Source organism: Scyliorhinus canicula, chromosome 13, assembly GCF_902713615.1.
Source record: "Scyliorhinus canicula chromosome 13, sScyCan1.1, whole genome shotgun sequence".
Taxonomy (NCBI): domain Eukaryota; kingdom Metazoa; phylum Chordata; class Chondrichthyes; order Carcharhiniformes; family Scyliorhinidae; genus Scyliorhinus; species Scyliorhinus canicula.
The window spans coordinates 129,603,860-129,630,610 of NC_052158.1; the positions used below are offsets into that span (position 1 = coordinate 129,603,860).

Below are 26,751 nucleotides of genomic sequence, written 5' to 3' on the forward strand. Positions count from 1 at the left end.
AATGAGCCATAGAAATGCAAATTCATCTTCTCTATAGGAAATAATTATTGTACTCCATTAAAAATGATCAGTCCTGTGAAAAAGTAATAAATCAAAAGTTGATCGAATTCATGTAATTGTAAAGATGTTTTTATTTAGTCTTTTTCATACACCCACATATATCTCAATAACTATTACATACTAATATGTTTACTTCCTGCAACAGAAAAATAATTATTGCCCTCTACCTTTTAAAAAATTAGCTACAATTACCAGAACACAGCTCTGAAAAATTATTTCATTTGGCTTCTGATAATTTTTATAATCAAACCATACGAGGTGACACAGACGGATATAAGGGAGCCACTGGCAATGAGGCAGCATTTTTAGATGAGAACATCAAACACAATGTTCTTGTTGTCAAGCCAGTTAAGAGTGTGCATTTAAAAATAAATCAAAATTACAGTTATAAATACAGCATCTCTGATTGGAAATTCTTGCATGTTTGTGACAAAAGGTGATGCTTTACACTAGAGGCTGTAGTCAACATCAAAGCCGAATTAGGAACAAAGACCTATCACAAAACCAGAATCAAGTCATCATACATAACCATATAAATTTAACCAGGAAATAATTGACAGTCAAGATGCAATTCAGTGTGTCATCTAATGTACAATATAGGAATATACAAACTTACCTCACAGTATTACTCCTTCAAGGACAAGATTATAATTCACAAAGAGGCCAGTAAAAACTACTCAAGTTGTAGATAGTTTTTCACATTTTAAAAAGCATTGGACATCTTTTCTGTCCATTGCACATCTCTCCTTTCCCGCCCTTCTTTTGCCTTCATTGGCCACAATACCCCAGTTCATTTGAATGTTACAGTACTATCGCAGTACTCCCAGTGCCACTGAAAAGCCTCATTCTTTTTTCCATGGTAGAAGCTAAGCATTCATGAAATTAGGCAGAGATGTCATAGATTTCAGTGCAAAAATACCAAAAAGTACTCACACTGACAATTTCTGTTACCTGGATGACTAAGACCATAAATTGCAGGTATTCAGCTTTGACAATATAAATGATCATGCCACTGGCTTTTCCACTTACAGTACCTTTTGCTTATGAATGATTGTAAAACAGTAAGAAAACTAGAAGGAGCTGGGAAATGAAGAATAGACTGATGAAAGTGCCAGAACAGGGGGTAAATCGTTCATTCATGTTTCTAGTCTCACCTCCCGAGCACTAGACATACTGTTTATTATTAATGAAGGCATTTTCTAATGCAGGAAAATGTTGAACAAGTTGTTTTTGAAGTCAACATATTGAAGAAATTGTAAATTGTGGAGGAACTAATCCATACTGCAACCCAAGTCAAAGGGACTCCAGCAGGCCATTCTGCTTTCATGAGCCTTCTTGTATCGAGTTAAAATAAGTTATGGGAAACACTGTAAAACACTGCCTGAGGAATGGCTGCTTATGTTCATTGGCTCTAATTGATCTATGATGGTTTGTCTCGTATGGGCCACGGGTGTCTTATGACAAATTCCATCTGCTATCAATACAAATCCAGCTTGACTAGATCTTTATTGGTCTTAAATACATCTGCGTGCGGTGTATTACAGGGTACTTTTAACCAAAGGTCAATAGTTAATCAGTGTATGAATGAAAACAGGTATGACCACATATTCAGAAATGAGTGCCAACCTGGCTGCAATGGCTAAAGCAGAGCGAAAGCTCAGACAATAACACCATTGAAGTGAAGGTATGGTGACGGGAGTAATGCCACTACATAAATTCTAAAGCTTGGCGCTCTGGTGCAGATGAGCAATTAAAGGCACTTAATTAATTTGCTTGGTATGTGGAATACTCTCTTATGCTTGGTAAAGAGGAACTACTCTAGTTATAGGACTTCTACAGATTGGACAAGTTGGTGAGGGAAGAGCCCGTTGACAATCATAGCAGCAACAAACATGCCCACAGGTCAGGAAGACACATTCCCGTGGTTTAGATAAACAAATCACACATGCATTCTCTGGAATTTCATCATCATCTGCTGTCGAACCTGGTATACGTCTGCTTTCATTAAATCGTTCATAGCTCCTCCTCAGTTCTTCCAGTTCCTGTTTCTCACTGAACTCTTTGTACATCCTGCGCAGGACGACCAAGATCACTGCAATGCCAGTTAGGGCACAGATGGTCATGAGCGCCTTCCAAAGTTTACAACTTGACTCCTGCTGTTTGAGGATGCTTGGGAAGTCCAAGGTGCTTAAGAAATATTCCAGACCATCTTTAGGAGGTTGGAGCTTGATAATCTTGTCAGAATCCAAAACTAGTTCTCCAATTCCTGTTAAAGTTGCTCCAACACGGACCATCTCTTCAGTTTCCAAGAAGCCTTTGGGCTTCTCACCACTCAGGTAGTGCCCAATGATATCAGTGAAGCCTTGTGTTGCTTGGTGAAACCGTTCATACACTGTTTCAAACTGCAGTCCTGACGCCTCCAGTGGGTTGATCACACGGATTGCACTTTTCCCTCCTTCAGGGGATATCAAGTCAAAGGGCACAACATTCTCTCTTTGGTGGATAATCCGTTCGCTATCATTCCTGTTGAGGAAGGAAGTGTTGACATTAGGCAGACAACAACATACTTTTAGTGCGTATATAGTTAATAAAATAAAAAGATTGGATCTATTAAGGTGTATTTCAATTGCCTTAGAGTAACCTGCTTTATACAAAAATGATGTAAGCATCATATTTCTTCATGTGTCATTTACGGTGACTCAGAGACACTACCACTGATACTCTGACTGGATCTAACATCTTGATCAGGGTAACTCCCCGCTACCAATTTTGCTTCTTTGCAGATGGCTGCACAGAATTCATTCTGCAGATTCCTGTCAAAATACTGTCATGCATTGCATCTTTGAAAACCTAGACATGAACATACACCTCAAGCACATGGAATAGTAAATCCAGATAAATTACAGAAATAGTTTTTTTTCAAGCAGTAATCAAACTACGACATTTTCCTGATCATTATTCTTTTCTCAAACCATAATTTTACTCAAATAGAGGTGTTAAATGGTGTTCCTTTATTAAAAACGATAGTATAGTAGCACTCAGATCTTACTGCAGTGGGTAACAATAATTATATTCGTATAAAAGTCCTATAACAGGAATCAAACGATGCGGGCATGAGAATAGTAGCTTTTCTGCAGGCTCTGGCGCCACCCATTTTCAAATCTTTTTCATTCTGTTTGCATGGCACATGCTTACCTAATCTGGAAGTTAATACGCCATAGTATGTCGCTAGACGATTTCTGGTTGACTATTGGAGAAAAGCTGCCGAGGAATCCTAAGAAAGCTGGTAATAAAAGGGAGCAGTCGGTGCAATTTTCTCAATATGGAGACCCGATCCTTGAGCAGGCTCTCAACCCGGCGCTTTTGAACGTGCATCAAATGACGATTGTGAATATCATCAGAGTAATGGGACTACAAACTCGGCTTGGTGTCACAGATCATAAATGCTCATGAGGCTGAGCTTCAGAATACTAATAAAAGGTTTGATGAAGCAAAGGAAAGAATCCGGAACGTCAAAAATGTTGCTTCCTCAGCCGAAGCATGCATTCAATCCTTGGAAGACCAGTTGGGTGCTATGTCAGAAATCCTGGAGGATTTGGAGAACTGAAGCGAGAGGAAGAATGTCTGGGTTGCCAGACTGCCAGGAGGAGTGGAGGGTAAGGTCCCTGTTTTTGAGAGCTGGCTACCATGTATCCTTAAGCTAGATGTGAAGGCTGGGAGTTTCAAGCTGGAAAGGGCACATTATATTCTGTCTTTGAGGCCTAGGGACAACCAATGTCCCACGCCCAATATCATTCGCTTCCACAACTTCAAAAGTCGCCAGAAGGTTCTTAATGTTAAGCTCAGATGGTGACTCTAGAAAGCAGGTCTTGACTTCTTTGACTTCAAGTTTGTGCTCAGTAGTTACTTCTCCAGCAACATAACAGTGCCACTTGTGTCCCCTTTATATTTTTGGTGCAGTCTATTAAACAATAAGTGAAGTCTATTAAACAATTAAAACCCCAATTCCAAGATAAGTTCTAGGGGATGTAACTCTTTCCTAACACCGGAGGTGGCAAGGTGTGGTGGGACCTGGCTCCATGAGGGGGCGAGGATTTAATTTTTCCAGGATTTCTCAGTTGAGCAGAGCAGAAGCGCAGAGACTTGTGGGAGTCAGAAAACCGCTCAAGGCAGCTGGAGTGAATTCATAAAATCCCCACAGTGCAGAAGGAGGCCATTCGGCCCATCGAGTCTGCACCAGCTCTTGGAAAGAGCCCCCTAAATTTAAGCCCATGCCTCCGCCCTATCCCAGTAACCCCTCCTAACCTTTTTGGACACTAATTATGCCCTGCTTTATCCTGCGACCCAGAAGGTGATACCCAACAGCCCCGTTAAGTCTTTTGATAATCTGGCTAGTGCCTTGACCTTGTAAAGTCCATAGAGAGGATTTGGACTAACAGTCTGCAGCTCTTTTAAATATTTGGAGCATTTCCATGTTTATTGGGAGGGGTTAACAATTGAGCAATTATGCTCCTGGAGTGTGGGGAATGCAACATCCTATCAAAAGAAAAAAGATCCGGTACGGGATTCTCCGCTGCCCGATGCCAATATTGTAATCAGCGATCGGGCGAAGAATCCACTCTGATGCCTAAATCGGGGCGGCGCCGATTTGACACCAGTCAGCCATGCTCCGTCCCCTCTGAAATGGAGTCATTCCATCCCGCGCCGCAGCAATGGCGTTGGCGCGTCATCGGCAGTCCCTCCCGTGATGCTCGTCCCCGACGGCCCGAGTTCCCAACTGTGGTCTCAGCGGTCGGGAACCCAGTGTGGTGGCTGTGGACTGTGTCTCGTGCCGCCACATTCTGCCGGGATCCATGCCGCTGGCTGAAGTGTGGTTCTGCCAGGATTGGGGTGTGGCCAGTAGGGTTGTAGTTGGCGGGTCAGGTCCACACACGGCTGGCGCCATGTTGTACGACACGACCGCTGCAGGTAGTCGCCAGGCACATGCGGGCCAGGGACCCGGCCATTCTCCAACCGTTTGCGGCACAGGGGCCGGTAGTTTCACCTGGCGCCACTGCGAGCCCCTCACTGATTTCAGAATCAGTGAGGGGTCGGTGCCGATTTTTTTCGTTGTAGAACACCCGCAAATTCCCTGTTCCAGGCGGCACTTAGCCGCTGAAACGGAGAATCCAGCCCCCTGTCTTTCCTTCAAAAGGATAAAGTGAACATAACCTTGTTACATGAGACTCATTCGAATGAGAAAGAATACTTAAAGTTAAAGCAGGACTGGGTGGGGCAGGATTTTGTCGCCTCATTCTCAACCGATAGGAGAATAGCAATTTTGGTCAACAAAGTTTTCCCTTCCAAATGGAAAATTGTGTGACGACTACATCGAAGAGACCATGAACTCTCATTTTCTCAGCACCTCATCAATGTCACACTAAAATTTATTATTTCTTCATGCCAAGAGCAATACATTTGGTATCCTTCTACTCTATTGTGAACCCTGACCATGCTCGGTTTACCTCGAGTGTTTACTTAAAGGCCGAATCAATACTTGGCTTCCTTGACTAAGAAATGGGTCAATTCTAGAGCTATCCTATCTGTACGTAATCCCTGGGATAGTAGGTTAATTAAAATTGTGGACATTAATAAGGTATTTAGAAATTTTTATGCTGAGTTATACAAGACAAGCCAGTCTGGAAATGTACTGACAAGTATGGAACGCTTCTATTTTTCCCCCTCGAGCTTCCTGCAGCATCACAGGATCAACAATAGGTCCTAAATGCTATCTCTAAATGGGAGGCAGCTGCGGCCATTACGGAGCTCCTACCGATAAGGCCCTTGGGTCAGATGGTTTTGGGTATGAGTTTTATAGGGAATTTAAGGATTTGCTGATAGATCCATTAATTACATGTACTGCCATTCATTTGCGGCAGGTCTGCTACCACTGACACTCCGAGAAGCGAATATTTATCTGATTTTGAAGTCAGTTAAGTCTCCAGAGCAGTGTGCTTCCTGTCGGCCAATCTCACTTCAGAATGCTGATTTGAGGGGATTTGCCTGTTGATCATCTGGGGGGATCAGACTAGGTTCATAAAGAGTCGAAATTCTTGCAATGTCAGACGGTTACTGAATGTTATTCAAGTCGGCACATAGCACAGTGCTTAGCACTGTTGTCTCCCAACACCAGGGGCCCGGGTTCGATTCCTGGCTTGAGTCACTCTCTATGCCGAGTCTACACTTTCTCCCAGTATCTGCGTGGGTTTCCTCTGGGTTTTTGGTTTTCTCCGGCAAGTTCCAAAAGACGTGCTTATTAGGTGAATTGGACATTTTGAATTCTCCCTCAGTGTACCCGAACAGGTGTCTTAGTGTGGTGACTGGGGGACTTTCACAGTAACTTCATTGAATGTTAATATAAGCCTACTTGTGACACCAATAAAGATTATCAAGTCTTTCAAAAACGGTGCGTCAGACGATTAGTGAACTCCTTGGACAAGGAGAAACCTCTTTGTTTTAAAATTTAGAGTATCCAAATTTTTTTCCCCTCCAAATTAAGGGGCAAATTAGCGTGAACAAGTCACCTACCTTGCACATCTTTTTTGGGTTGCGGAGGTGAAAACCACGCAGACACGTGGAGAATGTACAAACTCCAGGATGTGACCTGAGATGAAACCCGGCTCTTCGACGCCATAAGATAGCAGTACTAACCACTGCACTACCGTGCCACCCTATGGAGAAAGCTTTTGACTGGGTGGAATGGAACTACTCAGTTAATCCATTGCAGAGATTCAGGTTGGGAGAGGACTATGTTAAGGATATACAGGTGCTGTATCACAAGCCCTTGGCGGCAGTGTATAGATCTGAGAATTTTTGCCTTCAGAGAGGCGCCAAGCAGGGGTGGCTCTTATTCCCCTTGCTGTGCGGTCTAGCGATAAGATCATACTTGACGTTGACGATGTACGGCTGTTTGTATCGAAGCCAGACATCTCAGATTTATCATTTTCTCTGATTACAAGATAGATTTTAGTGGGAAGGCTGAGAGGTAGACCACACCTGCTTGCTAACTTCCTAGACAATTGGTCCCCTTTGGAGTTCAATTATCTGGGTGTTGTAATTATCCCTTTCTTTAAGCAACTACAGAGACAATTTTCCTCAGTTGTTTGCGTCTATTAGGTGGGACTTGACTTGTTGGTCCTCCCTGCCGATATCATGGCTGGGTAAGATTGCATTGATTAAGATAAATGTGTTGCCTAGATTATTGCCTATTTTAGAGATGTTGCCAATCTTATTCTTTGCTGCAGTCTTAAAAGGTGATCAATGGAATGATCAGCCAGTTCATATGGAATAAAAAGTCTTGTTTGAAGTTGGCCAGCTTGCAGCTCCCAGGTTCTAAGGGGGGATTGAGGTGCCGAATATTAGAATGTACCAATTAGCCTCTCATTTTAGCTTCATAGGGATTGGGTTAGAAAGGATCCTACCTCCATTTGGCTCAATATTGAAGCAAGCCAGTTGATGTATCCTTTACAAGCCTAGTTATTTTACGGGAACTTTAGATCAGGCTCTGCTTGGTGCGAGAACCCTATAATTATTAACTCTTAAGAGTGTGGATGATGGTCTGTCAATTAGAAGGGAGATCTAAACTGATTTCTGCCCTCTCTCCTTTTCAGAAAAACCCAGACTTTCCACCATGGATTCAATATTTGGAGATAGGAGCATTTGTAGTCTGGGAGCATTTTTAAGTATCTGCAACTTAAAGACTTCACCCTTAATAAGACAACTTTGCACCTTGACACTTCGGTTTCCCTAGTGGAAAAAATCCTGACTTCTGCAGAGCCTAAACAGTTAACATAGAACATACAATGCAGAAGGAGGTCATTCGGCCTATCAAATCTGCACCGACCCATTTAAGCCCTCACTTCCACCCTATCCCCCTAACCCAATAAACACTCCTAACCTTTTTGGACACTAATGGGAATTTAGCGTGGCCAATCTACCTAACGTGGACGTCTTTGGACTGTGGGAGGAAACCGGAGCACCCGGAGGAAACCCATGCAGACACAGGGAGAACATGCAGACTCCGCAGAGACAGTGACCCAGCAGGGAACTGAACCTGGGACCCTGGTGCTGTGAAGCCCCAGTGCTATCCACTTGTGCTACTGTGCTGTCCATAATTAGCAAATTTTATGATACCTTGTGTTCTAATGAGTATATTGGGTACCTTGCAGTCTTGGCAAAGTGACTTGGCAACCAACAGTGATGAGGAGACATGGAGTAGTACATGAGATTATGTCAATAAAATTATCATATGTAACAAAATGAAGGAGACTCATTTCAAGATACTGCACCATTTGCACATTAGGTGGAGTTTGAGACACAGGTTTGATTCTGTGATTTCCCCAATGTACCTAAAGTGTCTGGCAGTCAAGGGTGATTACCTACACTGCATATGCCCCTGTATCAAGATTCAATCCTATTGGTCCAGTGTAGTTAAGGAGCTTGAGAGGATATTTGGAACGGCCTTGGAATTTGGTCCTTTATTCCTAATTTTGGATCTTCCAGATAGGAGAATTATTGATGCTAATGAAAAAAGGCTGTATAACATCCTAACTTTTGCAGCTTGGAAAAATATCCTCTACTCCTAGTTATGGATTGCAGTCCTATGGAATTCCTGACTTCTGCACTCCATTCTGTCATGTGAGAGTACCTTTAAGAAATGGGTGTTTATAAATGGGTATGTATATAAATATCTGTAATGAGAGTACCTTTAAGAAATGGGTATTTACTACTGCAGTGATGTCAGAGAGTGGGTGGAGGTGGGCTGTCTGTCAGCTTCTTACTTTCGTTTTTGAGCAGGCTGCAGGGTGTGTTTTAGTTTCACTTTCAGTGTTGGAGCTGAAGCCAGACAGAGCGGGTGCACTGTTGATCTCTCTTCCATGAAAAGACTATCTCTTGATCATTTGGTGAATTCAGAATTATAAATGTTCTCAGTAGTGAATGTAAACCTATTGTGCTTCTGTTAAAAGGTGTTTTAAGTCTTTTGGATGTTAAAAGGAAAGTAAGAATTACTTAGTGTTGTATTCTTTGGGGGTTGTATTTGAATTAATGGTTGCTAAAATGTTCGCTGTATGTTTTAAAAAGGTTAACTTGAGTTCATAGATTAAACATTATTTTGCTTTTAAAAAATACTTTTCCATTTCTGCTGTACTACACCTGTAGAGTGGGCCATGTGCTCCCCATACCACAATCTATCAAAAGTTGTGGGTCAGGTGAATTCCATGATACACTTTGCGGTTCTCTAAACCCTGGCCCATAACAATTCTCAGTCAAATATATTCCGCAACATGTGGGACCCCCATCTCAGATTTATAGGCTCAGTTCTGTCAGACCTGCTCCTGCAATGTTTTCCATGAACAATGTTACAAATCTTGATTTCGGTATATGTAAAGGTTTACTTCATTGTTATGTCATTCTACCATGTTTGTATGGTTCTATCCTCTTGCCCCCTCCATTCTCTAATTGATCTGTTGTGCAGAGGCACTAGTTCTTAAGGACCATAAATCTGAAATTATGCTGTCTTTCTCTATTCTTATGTTTGCAGAAGTAATTGTGTACCGTACCTGTTTGTTTTTTGAAAGTTTGTTGCGATATCGGTAAAAATGATAAAAAACTTTAAAATATATATTTTTTAAAGTCCGATAACGTAACTCCAGGTATTAAAATGTATTTTACAAGGGATGGTATGTGGTGATTATTCTAACCCTCATTTTACACGACTGTTAATTCAGAGTACGTTTTTAAACTGTATTGCAATAAGAAATTGCATTCCGAGCTACAGGATTGGATTGGATTTGTTTATTGTCACATGTACCGAGGTACAGTGAAAAGTATTGTTCTGCGTACAGTTCAGGCAGATCATTCGTACGTGAAAAGAAAATATATAGGGCAAACATAAAATACACAACGTCAAAAATCGATACAGGCAATGGGTGAAGCACTACTCAGCAGAGAAGATGTGTGAAGAGATCAGATCAGTCCATAAGAGGGTTGTTTTGGAGTCTGGTAACAGCGGGGAAGAAGCTGTTTTTGAATCTGTTTGTGCGTGTTCTCAGACTTTTGTATCTCCTGCCCGATGGAAGAAATTGCAAGAGTGAATAAGCTGGGTGGGAGGGGTCTTTGATTACACTGCCCGCTTTCCCAAGGCAGCAGGAGGTGTAGACAGAGTCAATGAATGGGAGGCGGAATCATGTGATGGACTGGGTGGTGTTCATGACTCTCTGTAGTTTTTTGCGGTCTTGAGCTGAGCAGTTGCCATACCAGGCTGTGATGCAGCCAGATAGGATGTTTTCTATGTGCATTTGTAAAGGTTGGTGACAGTCTGGACTCTTAGTTTCCTGAGAAAGTAGAGGCGCTGTTGTGCTTTCTTGGTCGTAGCATCGACTAGGGTGGACTAGGACAGATTGTTGGTGATGTACACACCTAGGAATTTGATGCTTACAGAAATGGATACCTTTATTTGCTTGGCAGTGGTGCTGTATCACTGCTCTCACAGCAGTACATGGAATTTCAAAGGTCACCTTCACAAGTCACCTGGAATCACTCTTGTTGTTTATTTTACAGGGACCATGAAAATAAATTTTGTCTTTCTCCAGAGACTATAATAGTTACCTGATATTTCAATAGATAGTTTTTAAAAATCTGGTCTTAACTTTAAAGAAAATAATACCATACAATAAAATATGTGCAACATGCAAAATGAATGGAAAATATCTGAAGTAGAATTATTATGGACACATACCAACTCCTCGCCAAATTGTTCCAGATCAATTTGTGCTCTTTCAAAATAAGACGCTGCATTACTCCAGTGCAGTCATCCTGATAATGGCTCCGCAGACTCTCCCCAACTGGTCGAGTGATACCTGTTTGGGTAAAGAGAACAGTTCAACAGGAATGTGAAAATTTAACACATCACCGTTTACAGAGGAGGATGCAGGAAGACAGATAGTTGCCCTAAAATTCACACACAACACACTTTTGCTCACATCCCTTAGTACTTTTGCATAAGCCTATCCAGCTCAGGCCTAAAATTGACAATGATCCAGTATTTAATGTTATTTCTGGATGGCAAGTCCAATCTCTCCCACCCTTTTGCATGTGCAATTGCTCCCTAATTCGATTCCCGGAGAGGAATTTTTAGATTTTGTCCCCAACCAAGACTCGCTTTCCAGTAGAAATCATTTCTATATATCATACATGTTCCTTGCAATATTTTTTAAATGTCTCGATCTAATCAACCTTGCACTTTTTAAATTCCAGAGAACACAGCCTTAGTTTATAATTTTTCTTTGTAACTTAACCTTTGGAATCCTGATATCCTCAAGACAAACCTGAACTGCACTCCTTCCAAAGTTAATATATCCTTCCTAAAGGATGTCCAGAACTGCTCTAGGTAGGATCTGGACATGAGATTGAACAGCAAATAGGTTAAAGCAATAAGCATATTCACTATTATCGAAATGTATTGAGAAAAGAAACTGCTACTTGTGAAAAAGAGGGCAAAATGCTCTGGCAAGTATAGCGCATCAAGTTAGAGTATCAGCCCACGAGATTGGGGGACACAAATTTTGTGATTTCAGTCACCAGATTCCAAATTGGTTTCACTGCCATGAGGATGCATCAAGCAAAAGCAAAGTACATTAACGTAGGCAGACTGGTGAACTGGGCAGACATGTAGCAGATGTAACTTAATATGGAGATCTGAAAAGACAATACAAATTAAATGATACAGTAGTAGTTAGCACTGCTGCCGCACGGCGCTGAGGAACCGGGTTTGATCCTGGCCCCGGGTCACTGTCCGTGTGGAGTTTGCACATTCTCCCTTTGTCTGCATAGGTCTCACTCCCGCAACCCACAACCCAAAGATATGCAGCGTAGGTGGATTGGGCACACTAAATTGCCCCTTAATTGGAAAAAATTATAAATAAATAAATAAAATTCAATGGTGCATTTTTAAAGGGGGTGAAAGGAGAAAGAGATCTGGGGGGAGTACTTCTTTGATCAAGCTTTTGGCCATCTGCCCTAATATTTCATTATATAGCTAGGTGTCCAATTTTGTCTTATAACACTCCTCCAAAGCACCTTGTGATGTTGTATTATGTTAGGATGCTATATAAATTGAAGTTGTTGCAGTACATACACAAATCTTTGAAGGTGATATAATACATTGAGACGGCAGTTAAACAAATATGGGATACTTGGTTTTATTAACCGAGAAAGAGTACAAAAGCAAGGAAGTTTTATTCATACTTTTAAGACACTGGCTAGGCCACAGCTGGAGTAGCATGCTTAGTTACCATCTTTTGAGAAGGATTTCAAGATATTAAGAGAGATAGTAGAGGACTTACTAGAATGGTACGAGGAATGCTGGACTTCAGTTACATAAACAAACTAGGGGTTTGGAGCACAGAAAGTTAAGGAGATTTAAGAGGTGTTCAACATTATGCAGGAGCTTAGTAGAATGGCAAATGGCTCAGCAACCAGCAGTAATTCGCAAGAACCAGATGAAGAAAACTTTTTGTTTTAAAAACAGTTTCTCTGATCTGGAATACACTGCTTAAAGGAGAGCAGATTCAAACTGAATTTAAAAAGGGAATCAGCTAAATCTGTGAAAGGGAAATGGGAAGGGGTGAAGAAAATGGAACCGATTGCATAAGCTTTTTGATAACAGCCTCTTTTTGTGTTGAATCATCTGTGACTCTGGGCACTACTACCACTGCAGTCTGTAAATGCAGCCAACATCTGCTTGTGAAAAAGATTCTTTGCCGGGCACATTTTCTGAGGCACCAGTAGATCAATTATAGTAAAATAAATTTGATGGAACAATATAGTCCAGTAAACAAGGATTTCACAGTGGTCGGTGTGGGAGCGGATGAAGGCGGGCACAAGTTTGGGGGTATTGGTAATGGCTCCTCTGCCGTTCCCGCTGGCCCGGTACTCCACAAGCACACAAGCCCAGTGGTAGTGGCGGCTCTGAGAGTTTGGGGGCAGTGGGGGAAGCATATGAGAGTGGAGGAAGTGTTGGTGTGATCTCCAATTTGTGGCAACTACCAGTTTGTCCCAGGAAGGCTGGATGGGGGGGGTTTCGGAGGTGGCAGAGAGCAGGGATTGAGAGGCTGGAGGATCTATTTATGGATGGGAGCTTTCCATGTTTAGAGGATTTGGAGGAGGAGGGAATGGGTTTCGATATCTGCAGGTAAGGGATTTTGTGCAAAGGCAGGTTTTGACCTATCCGCTTCTACCACCACAGGGGATACAGGACAAGGTAGTTTATAGAACGGGGGTGGGAGAGGGGATACTGGCAGGGATTTGCGGATGTAATGTCCACGGTGCTAAAAACGAGTGTGGCACCGAGTCCAGAGGTGCCGATTTTTGGAGTGTCGGAGAAAGTTTCGGAAATCTATAAAGAACTTATGGAGTGGGAGTAAACCCAGATAGGTGAGTAAATGGGAAGATGAGCTGGGAGGGGAGAAAGAGGCGGGCCTGTGGGAGGATGATCTGAGCAGAGTCAACACATCCTCATCTTGTGCCAGGCTCAGCCTGATACAATTTAAGGTGGTTCACCGGGCAGACATGACGGTGGCCCGGATGAACAAGTTCTTTGGGGTGGTGATCAGGTGTGAGGTGCGCGGGAGGGCCCGCAATCCATGTCCATATGTTTTGGGCACGCCCGAAGCTTAGGAGATACTGGCAGGGATTTGCGGATGTCATGTCCACTGTGCTAAATGTGAGGGTGGCGCCGAGTCCAGCGGTGCCGATTTTTGGAGTGTTGGAAGATCCAGGAGTCCAGGGGACGAGAGAGGCTGACGTCTTGGTCTGTGCCAACTTGGTAGCCCAGAGACGGATATTGCTAGCGTGGAGGGACTCGAAGCCCCGAAATCAGGGGTTTGGGTTACCGACCTGGCTGGGTTTCTTAGGCTTGAGAAAATTAAGTTCACCCTGAGAAGATCAACGTTAGGTTTCGTTCGTTCGAAGGGTTCGTTTGGAGGTGGCAGCCGTTTATTGACTTCTTCGGAGAAAACTAAACTGTTAGCAGATTCAATAAGGGGTGGGGGGGGGGGGGGGGGAGTTAGGCTATTTTGTGTTTTGAGTAGGTGGGAACAGTGGGAGATGGAGGGATGGGTTACGCACTGAACTATGTTTACATTTGTATCGGTTAGTGTTATAAAACCATAAATGATTTAATAAAATGTAATTTTTTTTTTAAAAACAAGGTTTTCACTTCCAATGTTTTTTAAATTTCTGATAAAAACCTATTGACCTGAAACATCTAGTGTTTGCCTCTCCACAGAAGCTTCCTGACCTGAGAATTTCCAGCATTTTCTGTCATTAGGAGTATTTTGCATTTCATTCTTTTTAATTGTCACACTTCAACCATCTTTACGAAGCACACTTATGCCATCTAATGGCAGAAAACTAGTATTGCAACTGGCCAAATTGCAAATAAATGTAGCACTTGTATTTTCTACTAAAGCTCACCAGTTCACATTTGCTCCAGAGGCTATAGGATATATTACACTGTTAACATTAGATTTGACAGCATCAGAGCATTCTGTAGATGCAATTTAAACTTTTGTAAAGTAGCCGATATGCCTTGCAGGCCCAAAAAAACAGTTAACACAAAAACACAGGGTGATATTTCCATTTTTCACAAAGCTTTCAGTATCAGAAGCCTAATACTTCAACTGTTAAACAGAACATAAGGAGACCTTAAACCAGAAAGCTACTAAGCAGGGCACAAACAGGTAGGAAATCAAATACTGCAGTACAGCAGCAGGGATTGTTTTTATTCAAAAGGATAATTTGAGACAGCATTGTATAATATCTTTGCCCTCTTTTCATAAATTAGAGGGAAAAATACCCAAAATATTCAATCTGGAGCTTGAGAAACTATCAAATGGTTTTTATCATGTTTGACAGCAGCACATTTCTTTGGCTGCTTTGAGAAGTTTTAACTCGCCACGTTGTTCACTGATTTCAGCAGAGCAGGAAGAATGCCTGGAGGCAAGGCTGTGCAAAGATCCATCTTGTAAACCCCCTTAGTTAGCTGACTCAACTAAGAGCAAAGCTAACCTAGTTTATTTACTTTATTCACAAAACCTCGTCGCAGAGCAAATCATGCGGTCCCTTCACCTCCAGGACTATCTTTGAATTGAGTCCAGATTGATGGTCTGAAAGTTTGTCCACATCTGCCAGCTACTATGATCCTATGTGATAGGTTTTATACATGTCAGTAATGCAATTCGATAAGAGAGAAAAAACACCGCCTGATCTTTTTAACTGGTTAGCCCAAAAAATTAACAGCCTCTTTTCTCCTAACAAAAAAAGCAGTGTGTCTAGATTATGTTTTTAATACTTGCAGGGAATAAAAAAAAACACTGGTCAATTGGGGCCTGATTTTCCTTCTATTTATCAACATCATTAGTCTTACAACTGGGCAGTTGAAAATATATTACAGTAAATAGAAAATAAATAAGTCTCACCTTCTACAACAGCATACTCCACACATTTTCCTGGATTGGCGTTCAGAAATTCCACCAACTTCTTGTTGATCTGAAATTTTGGGGCCTCCTAATTTTAAAAAAGACAAGTGAACTAATTGGGACGTAGGAACAGGACTAGGCCAATCTATCCCTTGAGCCTGTTTGGCTATTCAGTTAGACCTGCACCTCCACTCTATTCAGCCGCATTTGCTCCATATATCTCTTGATACCCTTATTCAACAAAGCCTATAGGCCTCAAATAAATTTCTATTGATCAAGCATCCTAATCTTCTGGGGTTGCGAGTTCCAGATTTCCACAACACTGTGAGAACATGTTTTTCCATTTCACTCTTAAATGGAACAATCTCAAATGGCCAGTCCACTCGTGCCCTGTTGCTGCACAAAGACTGTGAGGTACATGAGAAAATAGCCTGTCATTAAGGTTATTGTCGCACTGTCATCTAGCCTCATCAGTTTGGACGAGCCTTTCAATATCATCAACCAACTATTCTTCCTCCATTGCCTTTAACACCATTGTTCAGCCAAGTGGGCCTGCAGTCATTTGATTCCACCATAACCAAGAATCTTCAGCATGGGCTATTTTCCCACGCCATTTCCTCGTATCCCGCAAGAATCTATCCTTCACCCCCAATTCTCATCTATATGCTGTCCTTTTGCAACGTCCTAGGTAGACGGGAGAGTCTGACATTCAGGCTCTAAGTTACAATTTCCTCAGGTTAACAGTTAGGAAGGTTGAAGCTACCATCATTGGGAAGTCACGCACTCTGTACCTGTGCCAATGGTTTCATCACCTTTATAGGCCACCGTCTCAGATTGAACCAAACCACAGAACCCCGACAGTGCAGAAGGAGGCCATTCAGCCCATCTGCACCAACCCTCTGAAAGAGCACCCTACCTTGGCCCACTCGTCGCCCCATCCCAGTAACCCCACTTAACCTGCACATCCATGGACACTATGGAGCAATTTTATCATGGCCAATCGACCTAACCTGCACACCTTTGGACTGTGGAAGAAACCGGGGGAAACCCACGCAGACACAGGGAGAAAATGTAAATTCCACACAGTCACCCAAGGCCGGAATGGAAACCGGGATCCTGGCGTTGTCATGCACAATGCTAACCACTCTGCCATCACAGTTCAATGATGTTGATCTGTCATAAAAATATTGCTGACAGTCCTGCCTCCAAGTGAAGTTAAAAGGAGAGCCACAAACGGGGTGGAGGGGGGAGGGGGGAGGGGGGGGGGGGAGAGGGGGAGAAGAGGAGAGAAGAGGAACTAGCTGGAAAAGAATGGCTCTTACCTTTAGCAATTGCACTGTTGCTCTTTTCTTTCTATACAAGTAGTAAAATAACCCAGAAAATGCAAAGCTCGACCCCAAACAGATCAGCTCTACGGTTGACACAGGAATCCTGTCCATCTTCTGGCTAGATTCACTCAATTGCTTTAACTTTCAAGACTTTAAAAGAAAAACACAAAGACAATGTTATGCGAGATCAAGCACAAACTGTCTACCCTCTGATTTTCTTTCTGCATTCCTTGCAAATGTGAAGTAACCAACTAATTAGATCATCTAAAAATAGTTTTGATTTTGTTCTTAGAATGGCACAGTTGCATTCACTGCCTATCTCCAGTTATTCAGAACAGGTGAAAGTATTAATGAGCCTTCTTGAACAACTGTTGTCTTTCTGGTGCTGGGGTAATAGCAATGGTCTCTTACCAAATATGTCTTAATTAGGATGGTATGTAATTTAGGGATGGTATTCTCACAGCACTGCTGCTTGTTCTTCTCGGTGCTAGCGGTCCAGAGGAATGGGATCCTGTCAAAAGTAGTCTGGGGTCAGTTGCTGTAACGCATCCTGCAGATTGCACTTACAACAGCCACAGTGCGTCAGTGGTGGTGGGAATGGATACTTGGTCAAATAGCACAAGGGTAGATCATTACAGCTGTTCTCTTCCATAAGTATCAAGTGTGAGTGTTGCTGTTTTCATTCAGCAAGCAATGCATATTTCATTTATTTAAAAAAACTTCATATAGTGACTTGAATATCGTAAAAACTCCCCAAGACACTTCACAAGCACATATCAAACAAAACTTGACACTTAGCCAGATAAAGATTCTAGGATAGGTGCTTTAAGGACCATCTAGGGGAGAAAGCTTTTGGGAGTTAATTCCAAAGTTTAGAAAGGAGAAAGGATATGGGGTCAAACCTCAGCTGTGTCAAATGCAATACCAAGACAGCATTCAGCCTGGTTCAGTCTAGAACAGTGTTTTTCTGCACTGAAGGGATTGCAAAAGGGGTAATTTGGAGCTGACCTGGTTAAAAAGTCTATAAAATGGACTGTACAATGTGAGGATAAACACGCAGAGAAAGTTTCTAACTGGGAGAATCCAAAGCTTGGGGCCATAAATAAAATATGGTGTTCAGTTCAGAGAAGGCTCCCTTGACTGACTCCAGGGATGAAAGGATTATCTGAGAACAGGTAGGGCACTTATCCATTGGAATTTAGAAGAGGTGATCTTATTGAAATATACAAGATCATGAGGGGACAGAACAGGATGAATGCTGAAAGGATGCTTCTCCTTGTGGGAGGGACCAGAACTGGGGGATATTAAAAATAAGGGGTCTCATTTAAGATGTAGATTAGAGGTGATGAGTCATAGAATCCCTAAAGCGCAGAAGGCCCAACAAGTCTGCACTGACCCTACCAAGAGCACCCTATCCCCATAACCCCACCGAACCTGCACATCTTTGGACAATTTTGAATGGCCAATCCACCTAACCTACGCATCTTTGGACTGTGGGAGGAAACCGGAGCACCGGGAGGAAACCCATGCAGACAGGGGGAGAATGTACAAATTCCACACAGTCACCTAAGGCCAGAATTGAACCCGGGTCCCTGGCGCCGTGAGGCAGCAGTGCTAATCACTGTGCCATTCTCTTCCCCAGAGAATGGTGGAAGCAGGATCTTTGAATATTTTTAAGACAGAGTTAGATGGATTCTTAACTAACAATTGAATCAAAGGGAATGGGAGTAGGCAGCAAAGTGGAGGTAAGGCCACAATCAGACCAACCATAATCTTATAAATGATGGAGCATGCTCACTGGGCTAAAAGGTCTACTTTTGCTCCTAATTCATATGTTTGTCTCATTACTAATAAATCTAATAGTAAAATAAGGAGTCATTTCTTTACTCAGTGGTTAGAATGCAGAACTTACTACCACAGGAAATGGCTGAGGCAAATAGTTTTAATGTTTAAAAGGCAACTTGGTTGGCATATCAGAGAAAAGGGAACAGAAAGATATGTTGAACGACTGAGATGAGGTAAATTAAATTGAGGGAGACTGGGGTGACGTAAAAGGCCAGCCGAGGGGAATGTTTCTGTGCTATATATTCCATGCAATTATCCCCTACCACATGAGTAATGGAATTTCTATTCCTAGAACTGGTAATCAGAATGCTCTGTCATTCAATCTGATAATTGCTGATCTTGGGGCGGGATTCTCTGATCCCACGCCGGGTCGGAGAATCGCCGGCGGGCTGCGTGAATCACGCCACGCCGCCGGCATGCGATGCTCCGGAGAGCGGAGAATCGGCGCCATTGGCGCTGGCGTGGTTGGCTCAGTACCGGTTGCGGGCCGCTCTACATGGTGGCCCGATTCTCCAGCCTCAGATGGGCCAAGTGGCCGTAAGAAAAGAGCGAGTCCCGCCGGCACCGTTCTAACCTGCTCTCGGACCTTGGCGCCTAAGGGTCGGGTGGCAGCCTTAGGGGTGTGGGGGGGGGGGGGGGGGGGTGCGCGACTCTGTGGGGGCCTCCGATATGGCCTGGCCCGCGATCGGGGCCCACCAATCGGTGGGCCGGCCTCTTTGGCTGGGAGCCTCCTTTCCTACACGCCGGCTCCTGTAGTCCTGCGCCATGTTGCATGGGGGCCGGCACGTTGAAGGAGGCCACTGCGCATGCGCGCATTGGCGCCGGTGCCACTGCGCATGTCCTTGTTGGCACCGGCGCAACTATGCATGCACGGATCCCGCGGCGCACAGTTCGCGCCGGGATCTGCAACTGGAGCGGTGAAAACTGCTCCAGCGCCATGCTGGCCCCCTGGAGGGGCCAGAATTTGTCGTAGGAGCGGCCCATTCGCGACGGCGTTTACGACAGCATGGACACTCTGCTGCGGGATTGGAGAATCCCGCCCTTGGTCTTCAACCTCACTTTCCTGTTCGCCCCAAAATCATCACTTACAAAAAGGCAACGCAATACAAAAATGTATAAGTTTTTCTTTCAGCTAGTTCAGAATATAGTCAATGAAGCATTTCCAAAGAAATTTTAAGAGTATATTAATAATTGCATAACCCGGAGTATAACCTATGACTCAGTCTTTTGCACACTATACTTACCCCTGGGAAAGTCCTCAACAGTCAATAGTCTAGAGTAAACAAGTCGCACAGGGCCAAAACCTCTTTGAATCCATACATTTTATCACAGCACAGGGAAATTCCAGTGCATCACATTTATTCTTTATGTACATCCGAGGTAGGCAACTCATTTAACAAAAATTAACAGGAAGTCACAACACAAAATAGTGGACCAAGATGTTTTGTATCAGGCCATTAACATCCTCTGCTAATTACAGATTTGTCCTTGCAACCTCAGCTCAAAAATGTATTGCCACAAAGTTACTGGAAGTGATTTTGTGATGGACGTGGGGGGCACAGTGGTTAGCACTGTTGCTTCACAGCGCCAGGGACCTGGTTTCAATTCCCAGCTTGGATCGCTGTCTGTGCGGAGTCTGCACGTTCTCCCTGCGTCTGTGTGGGTTTACTCCGGGTGCTCAGGTTTACATAGAACATAGAACAGTACAGCACAGAACAGGCCCTTCGGCCCTCGATGTTGTGCCGAGCCATGATCACCCTTCTCAAACCCACGTATCCACCCTATACCCGTAACAAATTCTCCCTTAGTGTACCCGAACAGGCGCCATAGTGTGGCAACGAGGGGATTTTCACAGTAACTTCATTGAAGTATTAATGTAAGCCTACTTGTGACACCAATTAAGATTATTATTATTATTAAGTCTTTCAAAAGCAGGCATCAGATGGGTTATGCAAATTCCTTGGACACGGAGGAAGCTTTTTGTTTTCAAATTTACAGTATCCAATTATTGTTTTTGTCCTTCAAATTAGGGGCTTTTCACAGTAACTTAATTGCAGTGTTAATGTAAGCCTACTTGTGACACTAATGAAGGTTATTATTATTGTGTGAGCGAGTTGGTAATGGCAGTTAGGAGCCGCTTTAGCTCAGATGGCGAGACAGCTGATTTGTGTTGCAGAGCATAGGTTCAATTCCCATACCGGCTTAGGTTTTTCATGAAGGCCTGCCTTCTCAACCTTGCTCCTCACCAGAGGTGTGGCGATCGTCAGGTCAAATCGCCCTCAAAGGGTGCCTGAGGATAACTGGCAATTATTAATATTTTTGTCATTAAAAGGTATGCTTGTAATGGCAAGACCTAACATTTTGTGGCAAGTTTACTTGGCAATTAATGGGCAGATAGAACAAATTCCTTATTACATCAAGAAAGCCAGCAACAAGATACTGATTCCATCATCAATGTACTGATTTCATCAGTTAATGGAAAGCATCACAAGTCATCTGTCAACTTTTATCTATATACTTTAACTACACATCTGCTCCTTGCCTGAAGTCACAATCCAATTTAGGATAAACAACAGCTTGTGCCATTAGCTTCATTGTTATTTTGAGAAATTCTGACTGAATACTTAGGGCTTTCAAAACTGTATGATAATCTAATGTGTTTTACACTACAGACCTTACCTGTCAAAAGACAGTAGTAAATAGGGTAGAAGCCAGATTGTTAACAACTCTAATAATTCCTCTTCAGTCAATTCTCATACTACATTATCTGTCAAAACAAATAAAATAACATTTGGTAAATATGGGGCTTCAGTTATGTGCAGACACTAGCGAAGCTGGAGTTCTTCAAAGAGCAAAGGAGGTTAAGAGCAGATTTGATGGAGCTGTTCACAATCATGAAGGCTTTGATACAGTAAATAAGGAGAAGCATTGTTTTTTTATTCATTCAAGGGATATGGGCACCTCTGGCTAGATTGATTGCCCACCCCCAATTGCCCTAGAGAAGATGGCAGTGACCCACTTTATTGAACTGCTGCTGCAGTTCATGTGGTGGCAGAGTATAAGAAATAAGGGCACGGGCAGATAGGACATTTGGCCTTCTAACATCACAGCTGCATCTGGTTTGGCCTGATCCCCACTTTCCTACCTGTGCCCACAAATCCTTTACAAACTCAGAAATCGAGGGTTGATAACCAGGGGAGACAGATTGACAAAAGAGTATGAGGAACCTTTGCTTTTAGCGCTTTTGGAAAAGATGGTGGACGCAGATTCAACAGTAACGTTTGGAGCAGCATTGACCAACTGCCTGAAGGCAAATAGCAGGTAACTGGACAAAACTCTACTCGGGAGGCAGCACAGCTGGATGGGCCAAAGAGCCTCCCTCTCCGCTGTCTCATTCCCTGATGCCCCGCTTCCCAAGTTTACACATCCTCCCCGACACCCACTCATTCTCTCCTAGGAACTCTGTAGCTCCTGCAGCCTTCCCCCTTCCTGTTTAGAAGTTCAGACTGGGATGTACCCTACTGACCTTCTTCAGCCTGCCTGTCTGCAGAATGAGTCCTGACAGCCCCGCTCTGGCCCCTCTCCCCTGTTAGTGGGGGAACCGAGGCCTGGCCTGGCCCAGCCGCTCAATAGCATGGCTACTGCCCATTTATTCGTGGGAACGGCCGGGTTCCTGCCCCTTTGCTCCCAGTCAAGGTGAGAGAAGGCCGAGCAGCAACGACCTGCTCCCGGGCCGGTATTTACTCAGGGTTTGTCCGTTACCGAAACAACAGGCAGGCCCCCTCCCCCGGAATTGTGGGATTTGGAGTTCTCCCCCACAATGCACCGTCCGACTTTCCACCGCACCGCGGAATTATGGGATGTATAGTCCTCTAGACCAATTCCCACAATGCACCGCCCGAGTCTGCGCCCCGCCCCCGCCGGCGCAGCGGAATTATGGGATTTGTAGTCCTCTGATAGTCCTCGCCCACACCGCTCATGCGGCACTTGCCATTTGTCAGTAAAGCAGAGTTTGCCAAGTGCGCAACATCAGGGGCGGGATTCTCCCACCCTCCGAGCCGGAATCGCGCCCAGCGCGGGGACGGAGAATAGCCGTTCATGCCTGAAATCAGGCAAGATGGTGCTTCCACGATTTTCTGCGCACTGGCTCGTCACGCGCAGTTGACGCGGCGCTGGTCGGGGGCTGTTGGAAGCAGCCACTGCGTCGATTCGCCGCGTTCGATGGACCGAGTGCCGCTGCCGTGGTTCATATGTGGCCCACCCAGCGGGACCTCGGCATTCTGGCTGCGGGGGCCGTCCTGGTTTTGGTTGGGGGGGGGGGGGTGGCGGCGCGGGGATCCGATTTGGGGGCGGGGTCCTCCACGGTGGCCAGACCCACGATCAGGGGCTACCAATCGGCAGGTGCGCTAATTTCGGGAGGGCCTATGTTCCTCCTGTAGCCACCTAAGATGGACACTGGGCTACAAAATGGAGAACTGCTGAGGCTGCAGGGAGAAAACAGTCTTAGCAAGGACAAGCAGTTTGCAGAAGGATAATTAGCATTCTGCACGTACAGAAACCAGTTTGTGGCCAGGTGCAGAATCTCAGCTAAAGGTGTAAATGGCAACAACGATTTACATAGTAATGAGGTGATCCAGATCCAGGCCGTCACAATAGAAACATTTAGGTATGAATGGATACTTTTGAGTAGACGCCCAGACGAAACGGCACCATAGTATCCATCACAAAGAACCATAGAGACCGCCCCACCCATCGAGAAGCGACCCTCAGATTGGGGGGTTTGGAAAATATCGATTGGGAGAAGGCCCAATCGATACACGGCAGGTAGAGAACCGCCCCGAAGAGGCACGGACTTTGGGGGACCTATAAAAGTAGACCCCGCACATGGTCCGGTCTGTTGTTTGGCTCCGGCTCGCTGTTGTTTTTGGCTCCGGCTCTCTGCTGTTTTCATCGCTTTGCTGATACATCGCATCCTGAGTCCAGTTCCATCACCAGCCGTTGAGCCACCAGCCATCGAACTGTAAGTGTCACCACAACAATCGCTACGTGATCCAGACTTTGCTAGACCCTGACAATTTTAAGACCCTGAGAGTTGCAGACCAAGAACGGGACGAAGGCCTTCGCTCCCTGACCTTGCCTGTTCCTGTCTAGATAAGTATTTTAGTCGTTTCGTTTAGAAGTAACTTAGTCTCTTTAGCGTATGCATGTGTATTTATTATATTTGTTATAATAAATATCAATCGTTTGAACTTACTAATCGGTGTACAGATTTATTACTTTGAACCTGACCTTGATGTACTTGTGAGGTGTCTAAATACGGCACCTGGCGACTCCTGAGCAGAATTACATACACAGAGCCGTAGTAGTGTTAAGCACACGGCCTTTAAACGGAGGCGTGTTAATACACTCCAATAAAATGCGTAATACACTCAAGTAAAACGTGCAACACTCCGCGCCAGGCCCCTGTAGGCCTCCGCCATGTTGTACAGGGGCCGGTGTCTTCTTCTGGTGGCTCAAATAAGCTGGGTAGACTATCATAGTCTTTTGGTGGCTCAAATAAGCTGGGTAGACTGTCATAGTCTTTTTGTTGTTCACGTGAGATTGGTAGACTTTCATAGTCTGCTGCTGGTTGCTGAGATAAGGTTGATAGACCTTCATGGTCTTGTTCATGCATGGACTTCGCTATGGAGTCTTGAGTTGCTTCGATTGTGGAGTCTGTCACCGAGCTCTCTGTGGAGGCTTGTATCACTCTCCCTGTGGGATCTTTCATCGCTCTCTGTGTGAAGTCATGCAGTGGTCTTTTTGTGGAGTCGATCTGTGCTCTCCCAGCAGAGTCGTTCAGTACTTGCTGTGTGGCATAATTTTCTTCTTGGGTATTTGACAGGTTGCTGTCAACCAATGTATCGACGATCTGCCATTGCATCATGGTGTTGGATTCATCTACCATGAGTAGAGTCGTGTTGAGCTTCTCAACCGTGGCGCTGATGCTTTTATGAACATCATATCCGAATAACTCAGCCATGTCTGCGTAGTATTCTTCGAGAAACAAATCATCTTCTTTTGTTTCGGATTTGTCATCGTGCTCTTTATGTTCAATGAACAAATCATCTTCTTTGGTTTCAGATTTGTCATTGTGCTCTTCATTTCGGGTGGTGCAAACTGCTTGTTCCAGTGTGCTGCGGAGGTTATTTTCAACTGCTGGTAGAAGTTCAGGCATTGTTCTGTCTTTCGAGGTGAAAAAATTGTGTTTTGTTGCTTTAAAACTCTTTTTCAATTTTCGGACATTTCCCCTTAAAGTGGGTGTGGTCCAGGACCTCTGACGTTCATGACGTAAAGCGTAGGAATCGATTGCGCATGCGCAAATCGCTTTTCTTTACTGTGCGCTTTTTCGTAAACTGTGCATGCGGCGAACGATCTGAATCGAAAACGTCTTTTATTCAATTGCGCATGCACAGTTGCCATTTCCTGCACATGCATAGACCCAGATTTGTGTCTTTTGTTCCCTGGCTGTTTAAAATGTGCTCAGACGCCATTTTAACTTCTTCAGACCCGTGGAAAAGAACTTTTTTGCCATTTTTTTCTTGTTAAAAACTTAAAGTTATTTTTTTGCTGCGATCTGCACTTGTCAATTGGGATTTCCAGCATTAAACCGTTCTGTTCTGATGATTGTTTGAGTTTCATCCCCTGTGCAATTTGGTCTCTGTGCATTGAATGTCTTAAAGCAGCATTGTTACTGGTGTTACAGTAATCTTCAATTTTTAAGTATTACTTCTAATTTGGTGTTGTCTTCACCTTTGAAGTAATTAAAGCAGTTATAGATTTCTCTAGCTTCATCTCCTGCTAGGAGAAGTGCTATCTTCATTTCTTCTGAGGCCGCGTTCAAATCTTTAAACAAACGTTCGAACTGTATGTGCTGACGCTGAATCCAGGACAAACGCATCCCTGGAAAGGCTTAACTCACGAGATGTAAAGCCAAATTATGGCACAGTCCCAGAAAATCCAGGATGATTGGTCACCCTGAATCACAGAAGGAGACTATTTGGCTCATTGTGTCTGCTTCAGTACTCCAAACGAACATTATGAGCACGATATACAGTTTGAACGTTTGTTTAAATATTTTCTATCTATGACTTCAATGATCGGTTGTTTTCAGCTGCGTTGGACTTCCAACGAGTTGCATCGACTCAGCAAAGTCTCCCCATGTCCGAGTTTTCTTCTGTTTTCGATCATGCTTTGTGTGCATCCTGTGTAACTTTTCTAGTAAGCGTTCTGAAGTCACCTAGACCTGGTACCATGTATTATTCCTTGTGTCTGAATAAAGCTCGTAGTCTTACAGTTGAAGTAGATGCTTTATTTCTATGAGTTTGTTCTCTCTCCAGGGCTTAGACTATGTTACATCTGAGTACAACACAGGAACAGGCCCTTTGGCCCTCAAAGCCCGTCTGTGTCCTGCTCACCAGCTGCCGTTCCTGTGAAGAGAGAGAGGCTGACTTCCTTTTTGTCTATGTATTTATACATCTTTGGTGCTCCCTCTAGTGGTTACTTAGTTGTAGTGTATTTACCTTAACCTCTTGTGTATATACAGTAATGCATATCACTGCACCTTTTTGCTCCTGAAAGAACAATGGGACTATTATAAAAATCTAAGAACTATGTGTTATGTAAATATATCCCAGGGTGCCATATTCACTGTAGCCACCATGTATGGAGTAATCCAATGTATCAGTTACATATAGAGCAGTAATACACTCGCTGAAATGGCCTAACACGCCCACTCAGTTCTATGGAAACGGCTACAAAGTTGAGTGACACTGGACGGCCTACTCGGCATTGAGTTAGGGACTGGAAATGTCAATGGCAAACTCAGCCTGTCAACCTGGCGAGTCCTGCTTACTTTATGCCAAAATTGGGAGAGCTGTCCCACAGCAGACTCAGGTAACAACCTGACAGTCATTCACATGCAATAATAACCTTACCCGTTATGGCGGAGGCAGGTTCAA

General features: G+C 43.8%; 1 protein-coding gene across 4 annotated transcripts; it reads right to left on the reverse strand.

Moving 5' to 3' along the window:
- Window positions 1-111: 111 nt before the first annotated feature.
- Window positions 112-22,585, reverse strand: mul1a (mitochondrial E3 ubiquitin protein ligase 1a). Of its 4 annotated transcripts, none has more exons than XM_038816908.1 (6): window positions 22,278-22,584; window positions 21,431-21,518; window positions 16,901-17,056; window positions 15,579-15,666; window positions 10,838-10,958; window positions 112-2,583 (listed from the first exon to the last, which is right to left on the reverse strand). In XM_038816908.1, exons 3-6 carry the CDS (start codon window positions 17,015-17,017, stop codon window positions 1,854-1,856), a joined length of 1,056 nt encoding a protein of 351 aa, XP_038672836.1. In that variant the 5' UTR covers window positions 17,018-17,056; window positions 21,431-21,518; window positions 22,278-22,584; the 3' UTR covers window positions 112-1,853. The 4 variants fall into 4 exon arrangements, with proteins under 4 accessions (XP_038672836.1, XP_038672837.1, XP_038672838.1 ...); XM_038816909.1 differs by having other exon boundaries at window positions 22,514-22,532; XM_038816910.1 differs by lacking the exon at window positions 22,278-22,584 and adding an exon at window positions 21,979-22,236.
- Window positions 22,586-26,751: the final 4,166 nt, after the last annotated feature.